Genomic DNA, 21,465 nt, shown 5'->3' with positions numbered 1-21,465 from the left:
GGATAAAGAGGAGAGAGTGCTTCATAGACTTTAATCTTTCCCGAGCCTCATGTCTATCGATGGCGTGAAAGGATCCTGACAAAAAGGAAGTGTAAGGCAAGTGGGCGTCTATATCCATTTCGCCAGGCTGGTGGTTACATAATTGGCAAGCAAGAGCTGTGGAGGGGCTGTCTGGGGAGGGCTTGCTGGATGCCCTCGACACCCAGGAGGAGGGAGGGAGCTAGCAAGCTAAGGCAGGTGGCCCTCCTGGCCCCTTAAGGTCCATGTGCTGGAGGCCCAGAGTTCTTGGAGTACAGTCTACACCTGGAGGAGACCCATTCTGGCCAGTCTGTGGCAGGGATGGCGTGCCGCCTCTGCCAGGCCAGTACCCCAAGCCCAATCAGCATCAGGGTGGTGCAAGTGCACAGGCGTGAGGTGATCAGTGATGAGGGGCAGGCACACAAGGTGGAGATAAAGACCAAGAGGACGGTTGCCAGTGAGAAGAGCAGACTCACGAACTTGAACAACATCTTCGGAGGACGGCTTTGGAGGTGCTCTGCTGCCTCCAGTCGGGTGACTTGCTGTAGCATCTCCAGCTTGGATATTCGACTCTTGAAGGTCTCCGTGATCTCCTGCAGGAGACGAAAATGCACGCACCAGAAGTCAGCACGCAACTGTGGTCGTTTATTGAGTTCCTAGGGGTGAGCAGCAAGCACTGTGGGGTGGCTATTCGAGGAGGCAGGCAGAGAGCCTAGAGCACATCCAGGGCAGAGGGGAGGGCGCAGGCTCTCCAACAACTGGGAAAGCTTCATCTGACCCAGCCGCACTCCCCCATCCACTGTCTCCCGAAGCTGAGGACCTGGTCAAGACACAACTACCCAGGGACGGGGGTGGGCGCTATGGAAATGGAACAGTGAGGAGAGGGAAGCCAGGTCTAAGGAGGGGTTCTGAGAGGGTGCTCCCTACACCCGCAGCCGCAGCAGAAGCAGCTCCACCCCAGATCTCCTGAGTCAGAGGCTCACGGGTGAGCACTGCAGCACCAGAGTGGCAAAAGCAGCTAAGCCAGATGGTGGGAAGCGGAGCGTGCGTGTAAAGGTCAGATGCTGCTAGCTCTGAAACAAATGTGTATGTGGCCATTGAACACTCAGGAGGGGGCAGCTCGAGTGCCTTGCTTTGGTTTGGGGGTATCAGAATGGATTCACTCATCTCTCCAGTCTTCTCACAAGGCTCCCCCAGGAGGTTCTCACCCATATTTCCTTGGCTCTCTCATAGGATAGATAGGCCATTCTCTCTTCGCTGCAGGCCAGATTGTGTTTGAGGTTGTAAATCTCATTCAGGTGTCCCTGCAGGCGATCATTCACCCGTTCTTCCATCAACGCTTGTCTTGGGAGCAAAAGAGAAAGTAAGATTCCTTCAGTACTTCACCCAGAGTTCATGCCAACAGCGAGCGGTCCTGACCTAGACCAGATTCGGGTTCAGCTTCTGCCTTCCTCCTCCCTCCCCAGGCTCTAGGAAAAGACTGCCTCCCGCTCCAGGTCTGCCTGGGAACACCCCAAACACACACCAGCCACACGCACACCAACATTCATATATATTTTATATGTAGTTACTCTTTTGTAACAGCTTTACAAGAATAGCCATAGACTAGAAGTTGTAGAAATGACAGTGTGAACTATCCGTGGGTGCTCGTCAATTCCGCAAATCCCCTAGGACCAGTGTGGAGTACGAAGTTTAGCCTGCAGTTACTCTATAGAAACATGGTGACTATAAGGATTGAAAAGTCACAAAAGACCACAGATTTCAGTACGATTCCACTAATTACGAAATGTCCAGAATAGGCAAATCCATAGAGACAGAAAGCAGATTAGTGGGTGCCAGGGGCTGGGGGTGGGGGATAGGCAGCGGCTGCTAATGAGTACAGGGTTGCTTTGGGGCTGATAAAAATACTCTGGAATTAGATAGTGGTGATGGTTGAACAACTCTGTGAATATACTAAAAACCAGTGAATTGTACACTTTAAATTGGTGAATTTTATGGGATGTGAATTATATCTCAATAGAGCTGTTATTTAAACAAAAAGAAAAAAGTGAATCATGGCAATAGTTGCACAACTCAGTAAATTTACTAAAAACCATTGAAATGTAGTTAAAATGGTGCATTTTATACTATGTAAATTATATCTCAATAGAGCTGTTAAAAAAACACAAGCAGGCCAGTTACAGCAATTCACAGTTGCAATCCCAGCGCTTTGGGAGGCCAAGGCAAGAGGATTGTTTGAGGCCAGGAGGAATTCAAGACCAGCCTGGGCAACACAGTGAGACCCTGTCCCTACAAAAAAAATTTTTTAGTTATCTGGGTGTGGTGGCAAGTGCCTATAGTCTCAGCTACTCTGGAGGCTGAGGCAGGAGGATCTCTTGAGCCCAGGAGTTCGAGGCTGCAGTGAGCTGCCATCACGCCACCGCACTCCAGCCTGGGCAGCAGAGTGAGACCCCATCTCTAAAAGAAAACAATCACTACCTGTTGTGTATATAATTATATAAGTAGTAAAAGTATAAAACCATGCATGGAAAAGATAAGCACCCAAATGAGAATGGCGAGGCCGGTATAGCGAGGCCAGAATACCAAGGAAGGAAGATGGTGCTGGAAAGGGGTAATGAGGACTTCAACTGAATATTTTCAAGTTTTGTTTCCTAAAAAAAAGTAAGATTTGAAGTGAACATGGCAAATGTTAAGATTTCAGAAAGCTGGGGCTGTTAATTATGTTATCCTGTACATTTTCCCTGTGCTTGAAATACTTCATAATTTAAAAACTCCTTCAAAGTTCCTCTTTTGGCACCACAAAGAACAGGCCAGAAGGACAGAGGCCAGGGGGCCAGTGAGGGGGCTCTGGCACCACCGCTTACGCAGAAGAGAGAAGGCACCGGAGAGCGATGGAACCCATAGACTGGCAGGGCTGCCGCCCCAGGAGGCCCAGGAGGGTGGCGGCAGGCCTCAGGTGCAGGAGGTCTAAACGGTGGTGCTGACAGTGACGGGGAAAACGGTGACGACTTCTATTTGGTCCCGCTCCAAGGACTTGACCAACACCCACACGGAGAAATCCCCTGGGCACTGAATAAGCTGACAGCTCATTTGTTGAAAGCCAATTTGTCAAAAGCCGGTTCCTCGCAGCATTTCAAGGAATGTTTCATTTGCCTCTGCCCCAGGTCCCCGTTAAGAAGAGAGTCAGTGGACAACATGGACTAGGCTACTGCTCACAGAGAGGGGGAGTGGGTCGGCAGGATGGTCACCCCGAAAATAGATTCCTCATTACTGTCTTTCCATTTACATGAATGATCTAGCTGCGAGAACATTCAAGATTTTAAGTGTCCTCAGGAATATGAAGTCAATCTTCATCAATGTGTAGATAAAGACACATGAAGATATTTTTGAATGCATTCCTGAATAGCCTATTCAGATGTTAATAAACAATATTTTCATAAGGATATTCTCTCAGTCTCCCCTTCTCTCTGGCCCCCATCTCCTGGCCCTCTGGCAGCCACGCTCCCTTCTCTTCCTTGGTCAAGGACCCCTCTCTCTCCAACTCCTACAGTCACAGAGGCAAATGGACAACTCTGGAGAATGCTCTTATGAAGACAAAACAATGACCAGTCAACCCAGACACCCTCAAGACAGACCAAAGGTGTTAAGACCACCCTCTCCAACAAAAAGTGTTGTAAACTTTATTTATTTATTTTTTCAAACTAGTGTATTTTTATTTTTATGTTTTCAGACGGATCTCCTTCTGTTTGCCCAGGCTGGAGTGCAGTGGCACAATCTTGGCTTACTGCAACCTCCGCCTCCCGGGTTCAAGTGATTTTCCTGCCTCGGCCTCCTGAGTAGCTGGGACTACAGGCATGCACCATCATGCCCGGCTAATTTTTGTATTTTTAATAGAGACAGGGTTTCACCATGTTGGCCAGGCTGGTCTCCAACTCCTGACCTCTGGTGACCCGCCTGCCTCGGCCTCCCAAAGTGCTGGGATTACAGGCGTGAGCCATTGGGCCCAGCCAGAAAGAGTATATTCTTGATCATTTCTGAGAATTTGCTTTTGGCAAACTGAGCTAGAACCTAATCATGGCCCGCAACTTGGAGGAAAAGTCTGAGATGGAGAAACAGCTGTAGGAGGGGTCAATAGCCCGGGGGCAATTGACGCATGTGGCCAGGATGGATGAGCTCGCTCTGAGCAAATGCGCCAAAGCAAGGGGCCCTAGGGAGCTGCGGGAAGAGCCAACAAAACAGAAGCCAAAGTGGAAGGAAAATCACCAGGACGGCTCACACAGGAACCCAGAGGATGTAGGGATACAGTAGAAAGGTCGAACATACATGTAACTGGGGCCTTAGAAGGGGAGAAATGAGAGACTAGGGCAGAATCAACATTTGAAGATACAATGGCTGAAAATTTCCAAAACTGACAAAAGACATCAAGCCATAAGCCCCAGTAGCAATGCGAACCCTAAGCAGGATGAATGCACAGAAAATCACACCAAGGGGAGAGTCAGCGGCACAAAACACGAGAAAGAAAATCACACCAAACATCATAATAGCAAAACCACTAAACAACAATGAAAAAGAAAAGATCTTAAAAGGAGCCTGAGGAAAACAAAACTGTGATCCGAGGAGCAACAAGAAGACAGGCAGCTGCCTTTTCAACAGAAACCATGGAAGTCAGAAGGGAATGATTTGTTCAAAATGCTTATTATTTCCAAAAATTAAGTGCCAACTTAGAATTCTATGTCCGGCAAAAAACATCCTTCAGGGCCGGGCGTGGTGGCTCACGCCTGGAATCCCAGCACTTTGGGAGGCCGAGGCGGGCGGATCACGAGGTCAGGAGTTCAAGACCTGGCCAACATGGTGAAACCCCGTCTCTACTAAAAATACAAAAATTAGCTGGCCGTGGTGGCACATGCCTGTAATCGCAGCTACTCGGGAGGCTGAGGCAGGGGAATCGCTTGAACCCGGGAGGCAGAAGTTGCAGTGAGCCGAGATCTCACCATTGCACTCCAATCTGGGTGACAGGGTGAGACTACATCCCACAAAAAAAAAAAAAAAAAAATCCTTCAGAAATAAAAACGAATGATGGCATGTGTGAGGCAATCAGGTGACAGTGACTGCATATTTAACATTGTGGACTTGTTTTAAGACATTTTTGGTATGGTATTTAGGCTACATTAACAAAATGATCCATATTTCAGGTTCACACTGAAATATTTACAGATGAACTGATGTAATGTCTGTGCTTTGCTTCAACACAACAGGGATGAGAGGAGCCAGTTCAGAGAGCAGCTCAGACCTTAGGTCAGACCTCCTCAGAGATCCAAAGATGCAGGATGCTCTGACGTGGAGGAGAAGTCGGGGAAAAAATGGAAGTTCTTGTGCCTTCAAGTTAACACGACCTGAGCCTGCAACAAAGGCCTAAGCAGATACCTTGAGGAAAGTCAGCCCGAGACTGGATCCCTGGGGCTGAGAGGTCACAGAGCAACAGTGAAGCCTCTAGTAACCATAGCCTGTTATCTCCAAGCCTTGTCTGAAAGCAAAACATACCAGAACATTCTTGGGACAGAGGAGCTAGGGTCTGGATGCCCACAAGGACCTGGTGTCCAGAAGGGAAAAAAAAGCATGGAGACCTGGCATATTCACTTCAGGGCATTTTCAATATGGCAGGAGGCTATAAGAAAATTTCACAACTGCCCACTTGTGGATACAGCCAGAAATACAAAGCAAGAGTGAAACTTTCGCCTACTCGGCACCTGAGCAGCTTCATTTTATTCAATTTTTATTGAGGTAAATTTCATGTAACATAAAATGAATGATTTTAAGGTGAACAATTCAGTGGCATTTAGCACATGTGGTGGTGTGCAACCACCACGGCTATTAATAGTTCCAAGACATTGGCCGGCTGCAGTCACGCCTGTGATCCCAGCACTTTGAGAGGCCGAGGTGGGTGGATCATGGGGTCAAGAGATCAAGACCATCCTGGCCAACATGGTGAAACCCCGTCTCTACTGAAAATACAAAAATTAGCTGGGCATGGTGGTGCACGCCTGTAGTCCCAGCTACTCGGGAGGCTGAGGCAGGAGAATCGCTTGAACCTGGGAGGCAGAGGTTGCAGTGACCCGAGATCACGCCACTGCACCGCAGCCTGGCAACAGAGCGAGACTCCGTCTCAAAAGAAAAAAAAAAGTTCCAAGACATTCATCACCCCCTCGAAAAAATACCATTTAGCAGTCACTCCCCATTCCCATCACCGCAGTCCCTGGCAACCACCAATCTGCTTTCTGACTTGAGCAGCTTCTTATCTCTGAACCTCTACCAGCAACTTATGAATGAGAGATGGACAAGACCATCAGATGTGTGGAGACGGTCCTAGACAAGCTGCTAGAAAATGACAGACAACCAGAGTAAGGGGTAGTGGGGCATTGTAATGCTGTGGAGAGGAGAGGGCAGCAGGAATGACAAGCCCAGGAGGCACTGACTCAGGGAAAGAAGAGGAAGGCAGGGTCAGGTCGAGATCTTGGCCAAATCCCTGAGCTCATCAACCTAGGGTGCTCCATTGATGAATGTATCAAGAGTCATTGGCCAGGGAGTGGTGGCTCACGCCTGTAATCACAGCACTTTGGGAGGCCAAGGCGGGTGGATCATTTGAGATTAGGAGTTGGAGACCAGCCTGGCCAACATGATGAAACCCTGTCTCTACTAAAAAACCCAAAAATTAGCTGGGCATGGTGGTGCATGCTGTAATCTCAGCTACTCAAGAGGCTGAGACAGGAGAACCACTTGAATCCGGGACGCAGAGGCTGCAGTGAGCTGAGATGGAGTCACTGCACTCCCTCCAGCCTGGGCAACAGAGTAAGACACCATCTCAAAAAAAACAAAAAAAAGAAAAAGAAAGAAAAAGAAAAAAGAAAAAGCCATTAACAACTTTTTTCTTTCTTTCCTTTTTTTTTTTTTTAATTGAGATAAGGTCTCACTCTGCCCTCTATCACCCAGGCTGGAGTACTGTGGCACAATCATACCTCACTGCAACATAAAACTCTCAGGCTCAAGCGAACCTCCTGTCTCAGCCTCCCAAGTAGCAGGGACTACAGGCATGTGCCACCAAGTCCGGTTAATACTTTTAAATTTTTTTGCAGAGATATGGTCTCACTTTGTTACCCAAGCTGGTCTCAAACTCCTGGGCTCAAGCAATCCTCCTGCCTCGACCTCCCAAAGCACTGGGATTGCAGTCACAAGCCACTACATCTGGCCCAATTTTTCTTTACAATCTTTCAAGGACTTAGTTTGTAGATAGGAAGCAGAAAGGAATTGTAAATTCAGTTCCATCAGCATCTACTTGGGGCTTACACACAAGTATTAATTAATACTCACAACAGTTCCAACAATAGTGGGATCATTATTACCTCCATGTTACAGATATGGAAACTGAGGATTGCAAACTTGAAGCACCTTGTCCAAGGTAATTCAGGAAATACCCGGCACAGAGGAGGCTGGGTCAGGCCTAAATCCAGAATCAGCCCTCCTGACCCTGCCCTGATGTTCCCAAGACACAGCAGACAGAGTTCTGGCATACGTGGAGGAGGAAAGCAGCCCAGAGGGCGAGCTGGGTCCCTTCAGGAAGGGAGGAAAAGAAGCACCCAGATTGATCCATGAAACAGGTACTCACAGAACAGCCATCATGTGTCAACATGTCTTTGGGCAGTCACTCGGACACACTGGCCAACCTGAATGTGCTGATATTTTGACGAGAACAATACAACACAAATGAATACCTACACAAGGGAGAGCAGTTTGGCGGGTGGGTGGTGCGAGAAAGGAAAAAGTAGGGGAGTGACAAAGGTTAGTCCAGAGTATACAAAGAGCTCTGACAACTCAACAATGAAAAAACAACCCAAGTTGAAAACAAGCCAAAGACTTGTTGGCTGATAAGCACATGAAAAGGGGTTCAGCACTATTAATCATCAGAGACAGGGTCACACCCACTAGTTTCATGGGCTAGGAGAGTGGTTCTCAACCAGGGGCAATTTGCTCCCCTCCGCTCCAAGGGACATTTGGCAGTCTCTGGAGAGACATTTCTGGTTGTTACAAATAGGTGGGGCATGGTAGGCTAAAATTGCCCCCCTGGGCTGGGCACGGTGGCTCACATCTGTAACTCCAGCACTTTGCGAGGCTGAGGTGGGCAGACTGCCTGAGCTCAGGAGTTCAAGACCAGCCTGGGCAACATGGTGAAATCCCATCTCTATTAAAAATATAAAATATTAGTTGGGTGTGGTGGCACGTGCTTGTAGTCCCAGCTACTTGGGAAGCTGAGGCAGGAGAATTGCCTGAACCCAGGAGGTGGAGGTTGCAGTGAGCCAAGATCGTGCCACTGCACTCCAGCCTGGATGACAGAGCAAGACTCTGTCTAAAAAAGAAAAACACCCACCCGCCCCCGCAAAAGATATCTATGTCATAATCCTTGGAAACTGTGAATGTTACCTTCTATGACCAAAAAAGGGGGCTTTCCAGAAGTGGTGAGTTTAAGGGTATTGAGATGCAAAGATTATCCCAGATTATCCTGGTGGGCCCTAAATGCAATCACATGTATGAGAGAGAGGCAAAAGGACATTAGACACGCACAGAGGAGAATGTCATGTGAAGACAGAACACAGGTTTGAAGATGCTGGCCTTCAGGACTGGAATGATGTGGCCACAAAATTAAGGAATTTGGCAGCCACCAGAAACTGGAAGAGGCAAAGATCAGTTTGTCCCCTAGAGCCTTCAATGAGAGTGTGTCCTCGCCTGATTTCAGCCCAGTGAAACTGATTTCAGCCTTCTAGCCTCCAAGACAGTGAGAGAATAACTTTCTATTATTTTAAGCCGTGAAGTTGGGGGCAATTTGTCACGGCACCATCAGCAAATTAATTCACCGCACCACTGGCATCAAGTAATTGGAGACCAGGGATGCTGCTCATCATCCTAGAATATATGGGACAGCCCCGCACAACAGAGAATCATTTGGTCCAAAATGTCGACAGTGCCAAGGTTGAGAGAACATGGGCTAGGGTGATGAAATTTTGGAGTCTAATTTCACCAAGTTGTGGCTGAACTTAAGAGGCTGAAATTTAAAAGACTGATCTTTCCAAACGTTGGCAACTGGAACTCTTACACACTCCTAGCGGGACTGTAAAATGGTATAACCATGTCGGAAAACCGTTCCTCTGGTGGCTTTTGTGTGTGTGTGTGTGTGTTTTTTTTTTTTGTTTTGTTTTGTTTTTTTGAGATGGAGTTTCACTCGTTGCCCAGGCTGGAGCGCAATGGCACGATCTCGGCTCACTGCAACCTCCGCCTCCTGAGTTCAAGCGATTCTCCTGCATCAGCCTCCCGAGTAGCTGGGATTACGGGCATGTGCCACCACGCCCGGCTAATTTTGTATTTTTAGTAGAGACGGGGTTTCTCCATGTTGGTCAGGCTGGTCTCCAACTCCCGACCTCAGGTGATCCACCCACCTCGGCCTCCCAAAGTGCTGAGATTACAAGCGTGAGCCACCGCGCCTGGCCTTCCTCTTTCTTAAAAAGTTAAGCATACTGCTATGGTGTGCATGTCACCCCCAAAACTCATGTTGAAATTTAATGGCCATGTGATGGTGTTAAGGGGTGGGACTGGTAAGAGGGGATTAATATTAATATTGTTATCGTGAAAGTTTGGCCCCCGCTCGCTTTCTCACGCCCTCTTGCCCTTCTGCCTTCTGCCACAGGATGATGCAGTACAAAGGTCCTCACCAGCTGCCAGCGCCTTGACATTGAACTTCCTTTCTTTATAAACTACCCAGCCTGCGGTACTCTGTTACAGCACCAGAAAGTGGGACTAAGACACATAACACTTCCCCGTCATCGAGCAATTCCATATATGAAAGCATATGTTCACAGAAAGACTTGTACGAGAACGTTCATAGCAGCTTTATTCACTCGCCCAACTGGCAGCGGACCGGGGCATAAGCAACCTGCGGTGTCTCCATGCAATGGAATGCTGCCAAGCAATACGAAGCCATGAGCTACTCACACAGCTTGGGTGGATCTCAAAACAATTCCACGGAGCGAAAGCAGCCAGACGCAAAGCACTGCGCGCCGTGCGATTCCACTTACATGAGGTTCAAGAGGAGACCAAGCTAGAGTGACAGAAACCAGAACAGTGGCTGATTATGGGAGATGGGTGTTCACTGGAAGAGGGCGTGAGGGTACTGTCTGGGGTGGTGGCAAAGCTCTTTATTGGGATTTTAGTTGGCCAGGTGTAAACCTTTGTCAAAACTCGTTAAACTGTATGCCTAAACTTAAATGCAATTTCACTGTATAAAATTTACCTCAAAAAGGCCAGGCGCGGTGGCTCATGCCTGTCATCCCAGCACTTTGGGAGGCTGAGGCGGGTGGATCACCTGAGGTTGGGAGTTCGAGACCAGCGTGACCAACATGGAGAAACCCCATCTCTACTAAAAATACAAAATTAGCCAGGCGTGGTGGTGCATGCCTATAATCCCAGCTACTCGGGAGGCTGACGCAGGAGAATCGCTTGAACTCAGGAGGCGGAGGTTGCAGTGAGCCAAGATCGCGCCATTGCACTCCAGTCTAGGCAACAAGAGCAAAACTCCGCCAAAAAAAAAAAAAAAAAAAAAAAAAAAACTTTACTTCAAAAAACCCCACCTCCAAAAGAATAAAAGAAGAGGCCATTTGAACGTGGTAGCCTGGGACGTCCCTTTGAGGAGAGGACATCAGAGCAGAGCCTAAAGGACAAGCTGAGTGTGGGAGTTTCCTGTGGCTACCATCACAAAGCGTTACAAACTTTGAGTGGCTTTCCCAGCAGAGACGGCCTCTCTCCTGGCTGGGGGTCCAGCAGTCCGAGAGGAAGGCGCAGGCGGAATTGGGCTCCTGCTGAGGACTGAGAAGGCGCCTCCACTCGGGGCCTCTGTCCCAGCTTCTGCTCTGCTGCCCATCTGCAGGCTTCCTTGGCTTCTGCCACGGCAGATCAGCCTCGGCCTCTGTCTCCACATGGCGTTCTCCCTCTGGGTGTGTCCGTGTCTCCGTCTCCCCTTTCTTTCAGGACACAGGTCACGTTGCATTAGGACCTGCCCTTCTGCAGAATGACCTCATCCAAATCTAACTCATCACGTCCGCAACGACCCTGTTTCCAAATAAGCCAGTTCCTTGTCACCAAGTGGAGCCTTCAATGAGGTGATGCCAAGGCAGGTCTAGGGAACTAGAAATGGGGTAAGAAGCAATGTCCTCCAGCCAGGTGTGGTGGCTCACGCCTCTAACCCCAGCACTTTGGGAGGCCGAGGCGAGTGGATCACTTGAGGTCAGGAGTTCGAGACCAGCCTGGTCAACATGGCGAAATCCCATCTCTACTAAAAAATACAAAAAAGTAGCCAGGCGTGCTGGGGGGCGCCTGTAATCCCAGCTACTCGGGAGGCTGAGGCAGGAGAATCGCTTGAACCAGGGAGGCAGAGATTGCAGTGAGCCGAGATCACACCACTGCACTCCAGCCTGGGGGACAGAGTGAGACTCCATCTCATAAAAAAGAAAAAAAAAAAGAAGCAATGTCCTCCTCACCGTCGGGTTTTCTCCTGGGACCATTTTACTCATCCAACAAAGAACAAAGATGTCCCAGCAACCCATCTACCCCAGGCATTCACCACTAGGGCTACAAGGGTGAAGGAGGAGGGTGGGCTGGGCAGGCTGGGACTGGCTATGGACCCCAGAGAGTAAAGATGGTTTTGCTGGCACCACACCCCCAACTCCAGGACTTGTCCATGCCCTGTCTACGGGGCCAAGCCTGAAACCTGACTGCCTTTCACCATCAAGCAGAAGTCAGCTGTACATCCTGTAAGAGAGGGAGAAGGACCCCCAGACCCTCCCAGAGCCCCCTGGCTCATTAGGAGGCTAGAGGGGGTCTCCTGCAACTCTCCATGCAAGGTGCCCAGATGAGACCTGGCCAGTCGAGACTTTCACTTGAAGGCTCCACATGCCTTCCTTGGGTGCCATCTCTTCTACCAATGAACATTTTCTGAGTTTCTCAAGCCTTCTTTCCTCCTGACCCACAGAGACGCTGAGGAACCGGGGCCTTCTGGTCCCCCAGGAGACTGGCTTGTGCCGAGGAGACAGGCCACTCACTGTGCATCTTCTTGGAGATCTGAAGCTCCCCCAATTTCCACAAGAAAGAAAGAGAAGCTTGGCAAAGACCCTTCCATCCAGAAGCATCAAGTTCGCGACGCCCGTGCTTCTCCTCAGCACACAGAGGGGAGAGTTACCAGGGGCCTCAAGCAACTCCAGCAGAAGCAGTCACAGTCCTTCCAGGGCCCAGGAATGTCCTCTGCAAGGACCCACAAACCCAGACCTCATGAAGGAGGAGACCCCAGGGCCACTAGCCCAGCCCCAAGCCTCCTGAGTCTAATTGTTGCTGTGATAGAGACCCTGCACGTTGCAGAATCAAAAAGAATATACCATGTCGCCTTTTTTTTTTTTTTTTTTACCACAATCAACTTAAAAAATGTATTAAAAAGTAAGAACTGGCCAGGCACAGTGGCTCACATCTGTAACCCCAGCACTTGGGGAGGCCATGGCCAGGTGTTCAAGACCAGCCTGGGCAACATAGCAAGATCCCATCTCTACAAATAATTTTTTAAAAGTTAGCCAGGCATGGTGGCACATGCTTTGTACTCCCAGTTACTCGGGAGGATGAGGCAGGAAGATCGTTTGAGCCCAGGAGTTCAAGGCTGCAGTGAACTATGATTGCATCACTGTGCTCCAGCCTGGGCAACAGAGACCCTGAAAAAAAAAAAACAACGAACGAAAGAACGAAAGAAAGAAAGAAAGAAAGAAAGAAAGAAAGAAAGAAAGAAAGAAAGAAAGAGAATAAGAGAGACAGAAAGAAGAAAGAAAAAGAAAAAGAAAGAAAGAAGAAAAAGAAAGAAAAGAAAGAAAGAAACAGAAAGAAAGAAAGAAAGAAAGAAAGAAAGAAAGAAAGAAAGAAAGAAAGAAAGAAAGAAAGAAAGAAAAAGAAAGAAAGAAAGAAAGAAAGAAAACAAACTTTTGCGTATCGAAAGACTCAGGAAAAATAAAAAAGAAAGCCAGCCCTCATAATGAGATACCACTTCACAGTGACATCTGTTGGAAAAAAAAAAAAAAAGGATAACGACAAACGTTGGCAAGGATGTGAGGCAACTGGAAGCCTTCAGCATTGCTGGTGAGAAGGTGGAGCGGCGCGGCTGCTGTGGGAAGACTCCTCTAAACGTTACACCTGGAGTCACCACAGGGTCCAGCAATTCTACTCCTGATTATAGACCCCAAAGAATTGAAAACTGGTATTCAAATAAGTGGCATGTATGTGAGTGTTCAGGGCAGGGCTTCTCACAATAGCCAAAAGGTGGAAACAACTCAAACCTCCATCCACCGACGGACAGATAAACAAAATGTGGTCTACCCATGGACTGGAATATAAGTCAGCCATCAAGAGAATGAAGTACTGATACATGCTACAACATGAATGAACCTTGAAAACGGCGAAAGAAGCTAGACACAAAAGCCCACATATTGTGTGGTCCCATTTATATGAAAAGTCCGGAAGAGGCAAACCCACGGAGACAGAAAGCAGATTAGGGAACGCCTGGAGCCGAGGCTAGGAGTGACTGCATAGTGAGTCTGGAGGTCTCCTTCTGGCGTGATGAAAATGTTAGACAACTGTACAGACGTGACGGTTGGACCACACTGCAGATGTACTTAATGCACTGAATTACATGCTTCCAAATGGTTAATTTCACATTATGTGAAATTGTGTGAATTCTACACCAATTTTTTAAAGTGCTTGTCATAAATGTGTTTAATACAGTTGCTGCCTCAGCATCCAACTTTAGCAGTTGTACCCTGTCGCCTTTGCCCTAGATAACACCCGTCCCTCCCTACCATGTGATTGTTTGCGATATAGCTCATGTGGTCCTCACCTCACTGACCCAAAACCCAACACATTCCATGGCTGCTGACCACGATAAAACCTAATGCTCAACACCAGAGTCATGTAAATCAGTTTCCTCCTTTGTGCATGTTTTCTTTAAACCAGCCAACCGCAACCCCCGCAGGAAAGCCTGTGGGATCCCTTCACACCCTGCGACCTTAATACAGGCACAGCCCCGGAAGCTTCCCCGCCCTTCGTTCTGGGCTTCGCTCTTGCACAACTGATGAGCTCAATCAGCTCCCTGCTGCATCCAGACTTCCCCTCTGCCTCCCATCAGCACACCTAACGTCTCTGCGATCTGAGTCATACATTTCTTTTTTCTGTTTTGTTTGTTTGTTTGTTTGTTTTTTGACACAGGGTCTCGCTCTGTCACCCAGGATGGAGTGCAGTGGTGCAATCATGACTCACTGCAGCCTCAACCTCCCAGGCTCAAGGGATCCCCGCTCCCACTCAGCCTCCTGAGTAACTGTGACTACAGGCACGCGCCATCACGCCCAGCTAATTTCTTTGAATTTTTTGTGGATACAAGATCTCGCTATGTTGCCCAGGCTGGTCTCAAACTCCTGAGCTCAAGCAATCTGCCCACCTCAACCTCCCAAAGTGCTAGGATTACAGGCGTGAGCCCCCGCGCCCAGCCCATGTCGCTGTTACATACATTTTCATCTGCCTCCTCATTGTGGCTCCCCTGACACACACATCCGAACCTAACGATCCCACGGGTCAGGGATCTCCTAGAGACTGGGTATCTCGGCTATGGCCACGCTCAGTAGAGACGTGCCAAGACCAAATTAAAAAGAAACCAGAATGGTAAAAACCACTACAGCCCTCTTGAAAGCAAACGGATTTAACTGTGATAAACAGCACAGGACTTGCAGTGTGGCTTCTCAGTTTGTGATGCACCAGAAGGGACGCAACAGTCACAGGGGGCCTGGCTGGTTGAAACACTTCTGCGTCCAGCTCATGTAAAAGTTTTGAAGAAGATTTTACGAAAGTATATGTTTTTATAATGCCATGAATTCCTGTGTCTCCTGCATCTAACTTAGCCACACAGCCAGGGTGTGGTGAAACGCTCTCAGGTCCACTCTTACCATCCACATAGGCTGCTTGTGCCTCTGTGAGACTCTGCTTCCCCAACCACAAAGTAGGCGTCTGAGGGCCAAAGAACAATGCTGCTTAACCTGGTGCCCCAGCTCAGTTACGAGCCCGTGACAACAGTGAAAAATCATCATCAGCCCTTTCTCCTCCTAGTAAATTTGGGCCCTGCAGACCTGCTTTTCTGCTCACGACGAACATTAGTAAGGATAGGCTCGCTGCTGCAGCAAACAACCAGAAATCCCATGTCACAGTCCAATGGGGGGTACTGGGTCAGAAGTGCAGGCTTCTGGAATTTGCAGCAAAAGTCTGAGAGGGGGAGAGAGAGGTATTGCCCTGCTCCCCGGTAGTCACCCCTGTATCAAGAGGGGGTGAAAGACTCGGATTTGAGAGGGGTTAAGAGTTTACCCGAGCACAGCATTCTCATTGACCCATACGGTTTGGAAACATACGGGGAAGTTTGTAACTGCCACCAAACTCTGTTGTTGCTTAATAGAAAGCTGACTGGGTAAGTGTGATTTTGGCAAAAGGGTCTTTAATGCTCCCAAGATTTTAGATTTGGTTGCCATGTCCTATGAAAATAACCTCCAAGAGACACCTGTGACTCTGACTAGTCATCTCATTGATAGTGGTTGTCCTGTAATATTCTTTGATTGTCCTTTAACAGATTCTTAGGCTACGTAAACACTGGCAAAATTTCCCTGGGGAAACTAAAGAGGATGATTCCCACGTGCCTCTTCCCCTGCATCAGGCACTAAAAGGACTGCGGAATTCTTCTTTTCATGCAAATGCTGAGAATCTTGGCTCACCTAAGGGAGTCACTGCCTCCCTAGCCAGGACTCTGGAGGGACTGGCGTTAATTAGCCACAGACTGCAGCGAGGGGGATAGAATGTGACACCCCCTGAGGGCCCATGGAAACCCAGCGAACGGTCCCAGTCGGAATGGAGAGAATCCGTTGAGAGACTGAGTTTGCCTTTTTTTTTTTTTTTTTTCCAATTGGTAGGCCCTAGCCTTATCTTAGAGGGAAAGAAAATCGAGCTAGGGCAGGGTGCGGTGGCTCACGCCTGTAATCCCAGCACTTTGGGAGGCCGAGGCAGGCGGATCACGAGGTCAAGAGATTGAGACCGTCCTGGTCAACATGGTGAAACCCCGCCTGTACTAAAAATACAAAAAATAACCGGGTGTGCTGGTACACGCCTATAGTCCCAGCTACTCGGGAGGCTGAGGCAGGAGAATCGCTTGAACCTGGGAGGTGGAGGTTGCAGTGAGCCGAGATCGTGCCACTGCACTCCAGCCTGGCGACAGAGCGAGACTCCGTCTCAAAAAAAGAGAAAAAGAAAAAGAAAATCGAGCTACTGCACGGCGCAGAGAAAGCACTCACCAGAAGGCAGTCATTTTTGAAATAAGTATCTGAGACCCGACCTGTGCCCAGCTCAGCTAGGAGCACGGGTGAAGAGACCAGAGCTGGCGAGGCGACTCCGGTCCTGACTCCCACCTTCCCGGCAGACTGGGACCAGAGGACGCCACCTCCCTAACTAGTGCCAGGTGTCTACCGGACTCTTGCCACCCCCATGTTGTCTCCTGCCACCACAGAGTCAGGGCCAGCCGCTGTGCCACTGCAACCACCTGGCAGGGGCTGCCGAGCTGGAGCATTTTCGCCAGCAAGGGTCAAGGCAGGTGTGGGACTGCAGGGAGAGGGCCGGTCGCCCCACGGCAGGGCCCAGTCGCTAAGAGAAGCATGGACCTGCTCTTCCAACTGGCCCCTCACCCTGGCTCTCCAGGCTCATGTCCTGGCTCCCTTTCACCCTCCCAGAGGTGGCTCCCAGGAGCGGTTCCTCCTCTGCTTCCAGTCCCCAAAGCCAAGGCCTCACCTACACTTCTCCTCCTGAAGGGACTCCAGCAACAGCTGCAGGTCAGTCAGAGACCTCTCCTTTAGGCTGTGATAGGACGCCTGGAGGCTGATGTGGAACCTCTTGGCTTCTTCCAGCTCTTCCTTTACCTTCTGCAATATCAGGTTTTGTTGCCGGGCCACATCCTCCGTCTCTAAGCGCATCCCCTGCTGTGAGCTCTGGAAGCGACTCTCCTCGGTGAAGGGTGTGCTGGCATCGGGCAGGTTGACGGGCCTGTCTTCCCCACTCGGCATGGGGGGCTCTGAAAGCAGGGCCTTCTCGCTGGGTGGCTCGCAGTTGGCTGGGTCGCTTTCTGCCATCAGCAGTAAGCCCTTGGGCCTGCAGCCTTCCTCCAGCTCCTGGAGCTGCTGGTGACACTGGCGGAGCCTGTGCTCGATCTGGGCGATGGTGGCAGAGGCGCGCTGGTTCACCTTCTCAAAGGCCTGCCGGATGTGCGGCACCTGGTGCCGGTCTGCTCTGGACACCAGCTTGAGGTAGCTCACGGTGTTGCCATCCCGACTGGCCTTCTCCACTCTCAGCTGCTCTGAGAGGTAGAGGATGCGGTGCCTGACACTATCCTGTAAGTTGTGGGCTAGGCCCCCATCTGAGAGGCTGGAAGGGCCACTGGGGCCATCTTCGCTGGATGACAGGGACCTGCATGAAGGCACATTGGAGGGGAGGGTTGCGCTGGGGCTCCTGGTGTGTTCCGCCTACATTGGGAAACAAGAAATCACAATACGGTGCTCTGTGAGCCGCAAAGTGTGAGAGAATTGGACACGTTATGACTCCATAAAATACCTCCACATATGCATGGATACTTACACACGCAAGATTTGTGCGTTCAAGATGGGTCCGACGCACACTGGGGAGGTGATGCTCATCTTCAGGGCTCCTCTCCCCTCCTTTTCAGCGTCTGACTCCTTGCTCTACATTTTGTGCCTCACTACGACCGACAGGTGGCCAGACTCCCTTCTACATCTGCCTGTTTTTGCACTGCACTCCTATTTTCTCTTCCAAAAATTACCAATTGTGGGTCTCACTTATAAAGAGCTGTTCTTGTAAACTATGGAATAAACATTTCCGTTAACCCTTACAGCTTGCTGTATTGCTACTCCCAGGGAGACAGGAAGGGTTAGGCAGAGAGATTTGCCTCCTAACAGGTTCATTCATTCATCCAATCATTCATTCAACACATATTTTGAGTGCCTACCATGTGGTACAGAAGCCAGATACATTCCTTGATCTCATACAGCTTACAGTCTAGGGTAGAAAATTTTATTGTAACACAAAAGAATGAGTCTCTCACATGGTGAGGGGGTTAACGTTGCCTTTGACAAAGAGCCCAGTTCAAATCCTGGCTCTACCACTCTGAGACCTTGAGCAAGTTAATAAACTGCTCTGAGGCTCAGTTTTCTTACCTCTAAAACAAAGATGGCAAGAGAAGCATAGCTGGAACCCAGCCCACCAGGGCAGACTGGGGAGCAAGGAGCTAGGAGATGGAGGTGGGGGGCAGCTCAGGTGCAGCCTCTGCTCTGTTTCTACTTTTTTTTTTTTTCTTTTTTGAGATGGAGTCTCACTCTGTCACCCAGACTGGAGTGCAGCGGTGCAATCTCAGCTCACTACAACCTTCACCTCCCGGGTTTAAGCAATTCTCATGCCTCAGCCTCCCGAGTAGCTGGGATTACAGGTGTGCACCACCACGCCCAGCTAATTTTTGTATTATTAGTAGAGACAGGGTTTCACCATGTTGACCAGGCTAGTTTCCAACTCCTGACCTCAAGTGATCCTCCCGCCTCAGCCTCCCAAAGTGCTGGGATTACAGGTGTGAGCCACCGAGTCTGGCCTATACCTCAATTTTTAAAACGCAAAGTGGTACCACTATGCACCCAGTAGATTGGTCAAACTCAGACAGACTAACAATGATGAGTGTTGGCAAGGATATAGAGCAACAGGAACTCTCAACCATTGCTGGTGGGAAGCAAATTTGTACTACCACCACCTTGGAAAAGCACTTGACAGTATCACAAAGTTGAAGACATGCATACCAAATGATCCAGCAACTGCATTCGTAGGCAATATTCCCAGGAGACAAATACACTGATGTTCCCAATATCCAACAACTAGCAACAAACCACCTGCCCAGAAAGTGTAAGTAAACCGTAATATATGCAACAATATACTACTGTACGGCAATGAGAATGAACTACAGCCTTGAAAAACATGAATACATTTCACAAGCATAATGCTCAACAAAAGAAACCAAACAGAAAATCCATACTACAAATGGTTCCATTTACACAAATTCCAAGAGCAGGCAAAACTAAACGATATTGTATAGGGATGACTACGCCGGCAGGAAAGCATAAAGGGCAGCATGGATGCTGGCAACAGAAACCCCAGGATGGTGGTTCCCACCAGGGCGGGAGAAGGTGATTATGATTGGGGTGACAGTGGAGGCTGCGGTGCCTGGCCTGAGTAGTGGTTAAATGTGTGTTCACCTTATCGTTATTTCCTAAAACATACATCAATGTTTTCTGCACCTTTATATACATATGCCAGATTTCACAGTTTTAAAACTATTTAAATGTTCAATATAGGCCAGGTGTGGTGGCTCATGCCTGTAATCCCAGCACTTTGGGAGGCCGAGGTGGGCAGCTCACTTGAGGTCAGGAGTCCAAGACCAGTCTGGCTAACAGGGTGAAACCCCATCCATACAAAAAAAAAAGCCTGGCATGGTGGCTCACACCTATAATTCCAGCACTCTGGGAGGCCGAGGCAGGCGGATCACCTGAGGTCGGGAGTTCAAGACCAGCCTGACCAACATGGAGAAACCCCATCTCCATCAAAAATACAAACTTAGCTAGGTGTGGTGGCACATGCCTGTAATGCCAGCTACTCCGGAGGCTGAGGCAGGAGAATCGCTTGAACCCAGAAGGCAGAGGTTGCAGTGAGCTGAGATCGCACCATTGCACTCCAACCTGGGCAACAAGAGCAAAACTCCATCAAAAGAAAGGAAGGAAGGAAGGAAGGAAGGAAGGAAGGAAGGAAGGAAGGAAGGAGGGAGGGAGGGAGGGAGGGAGGGAGGGGGGAGGGGGGAGGGAGGGAGGAAGGAAGGAAGAAAGGAAGGGAGGGAGGGAGGGAGGGAGGGGGGAGGGAGGGAGGGAGGGAGGGAGGAGGGAGGGAGGGAGGGAGGGAGGGAGGAGGGAGGGAGGGAGGGAGGGAGGGAGGAGGGAGGGAGGAAGGAAGGAAGGAAGGAAGGAAGGAAGGAAGGAAGGAGGGAGGGAGGGAGAGAGGGAGGGAGGGAGGGAGGGAGGGGGGAGGGGGGAGGGAGGGAGGAAGGAAGGAAGGAAGGAAGGAAGGAAGGGAGGGAGGGAGGGAGGGAGGGAGGAGGGAGGGAGGGAGGGAGGGAGGGAGGAAGGAAGGAAGGAAGGAAGGAAGGAAGGAAGGAAGGAAGGAAGGAAGGAAGGAGTATGCAGAATGCAGCACAGAGGCACAAAGAAATAGAAAACTTGAAAAATAGAAGACATGGAAGGTAGCGTGAGTAGGTCTAACAAAAATGCAATTGTCATACCAGAGAGAGAAGACAGAGAGAATGAAGCAGCAGCAATATATATCTAATTTTTTTTTTATTGAAAAGGAGTCACACTCTGTTGCCTAGGCTGGAGTGTCATGGCACGATCTCGGCTCACTGCCAACCTCTGCTGCCCGGGTTCAAGCAATTCTCGTGCCTCAGCCTCACGAGTAGCTGGAACTACAGGTGCGTGCCACCACGCCTAGCTAATTCTTTTGTATTTTTAGTAGAGATGGGGTTTCACCATGTTGGCAAGGCTGTTCTCAAACTCTCAACCTCAGGTGATCCACCCACTTCGGCCTCCCAAAGTGCTGGGATTACAGGCATGAGCCACCATGACCAGCCGCAGCAGCAATATTTTAAGAGATAACTCCCTAAGAACTTTCCAGAACTGAAGAAAGACACAAATTCACAAATTCAAGAAGCCCAATAAATCCTAAGCAGGGAAGACAGAAATAGGTCCACACCTAGGCACAAGATTTTTTTTTTTTTTTTAAACAGAGTTTCGCTCTTGTTGCCCAGGCCAGAGTGCAGTGGTGTGATCTCGGCTCACTGCAACCTCTGCCTCCCGGGTTTAAGCGATTCTCCTGCCTCAGCCTCCCAAGTAGCTGGGATTACAGGCGCCCGCCACTATGCCCAGCTAATTTTTGTATTTTTAGTAGAGAGAGTGTTTCACTATGTTGGCCAGGCTGGTCTGGAACTCCTGACCTCAAATGATCCACCCGCCTCGGCCTCCCAAAGTGCTGGGATTACAAGCATGAGCCACTGCACCCGGCCGACACAAGATGTTAAAAGCAGCCAGAGGAAAAAAGCTGATTACCTTTAAAACCATGACTTTTCGACTGCAGGCTGCCTTCTCAATAGCATCAATGCAATCCAGAAGATAGTTGACTGATACCTTCGACACGCTGAGAGAATAA

The 21,465-nt window shown here is 49.4% G+C and overlaps 1 protein-coding gene across 1 annotated transcript; it reads right to left on the bottom strand.

Annotated features, from left to right (window-relative positions):
• Positions 1-16: 16 nt before the first annotated feature.
• Positions 17-21,465, bottom strand: LOC139360707 (testis-specific protein TEX28). The gene is made up of 4 exons (XM_071088549.1): positions 21,366-21,465; positions 16,957-17,684; positions 1,227-1,362; positions 17-611 (listed from the first exon to the last, which is right to left on the bottom strand). The coding sequence occupies exons 1-4, from the start codon at positions 21,375-21,377 to the stop codon at positions 255-257; spliced, it is 1,233 nt and encodes a 410-aa protein (XP_070944650.1). The 5' UTR covers positions 21,378-21,465; the 3' UTR covers positions 17-254.

Source organism: Macaca nemestrina, chromosome X (genome assembly GCF_043159975.1).
Source record: "Macaca nemestrina isolate mMacNem1 chromosome X, mMacNem.hap1, whole genome shotgun sequence".
Taxonomy (NCBI): domain Eukaryota; kingdom Metazoa; phylum Chordata; class Mammalia; order Primates; family Cercopithecidae; genus Macaca; species Macaca nemestrina.
This window is presented reverse-complemented; position numbering and strand designations above follow the sequence as displayed.

Coding starts and splice junctions, on each gene's coding strand:
- LOC139360707 (XM_071088549.1), bottom strand. Junction 1,363..16,956: donor CTTCAGGAGGAGAAGTGTAG/GTGAGGCCTTGG, acceptor TTTGCTCCCAAG/ACAAGCGTTGATGGAAGAAC. Junction 612..1,226: donor AGAGAGCCAAGGAAATATGG/GTGAGAACCTCC, acceptor CGTCTCCTGCAG/GAGATCACGGAGACCTTCAA.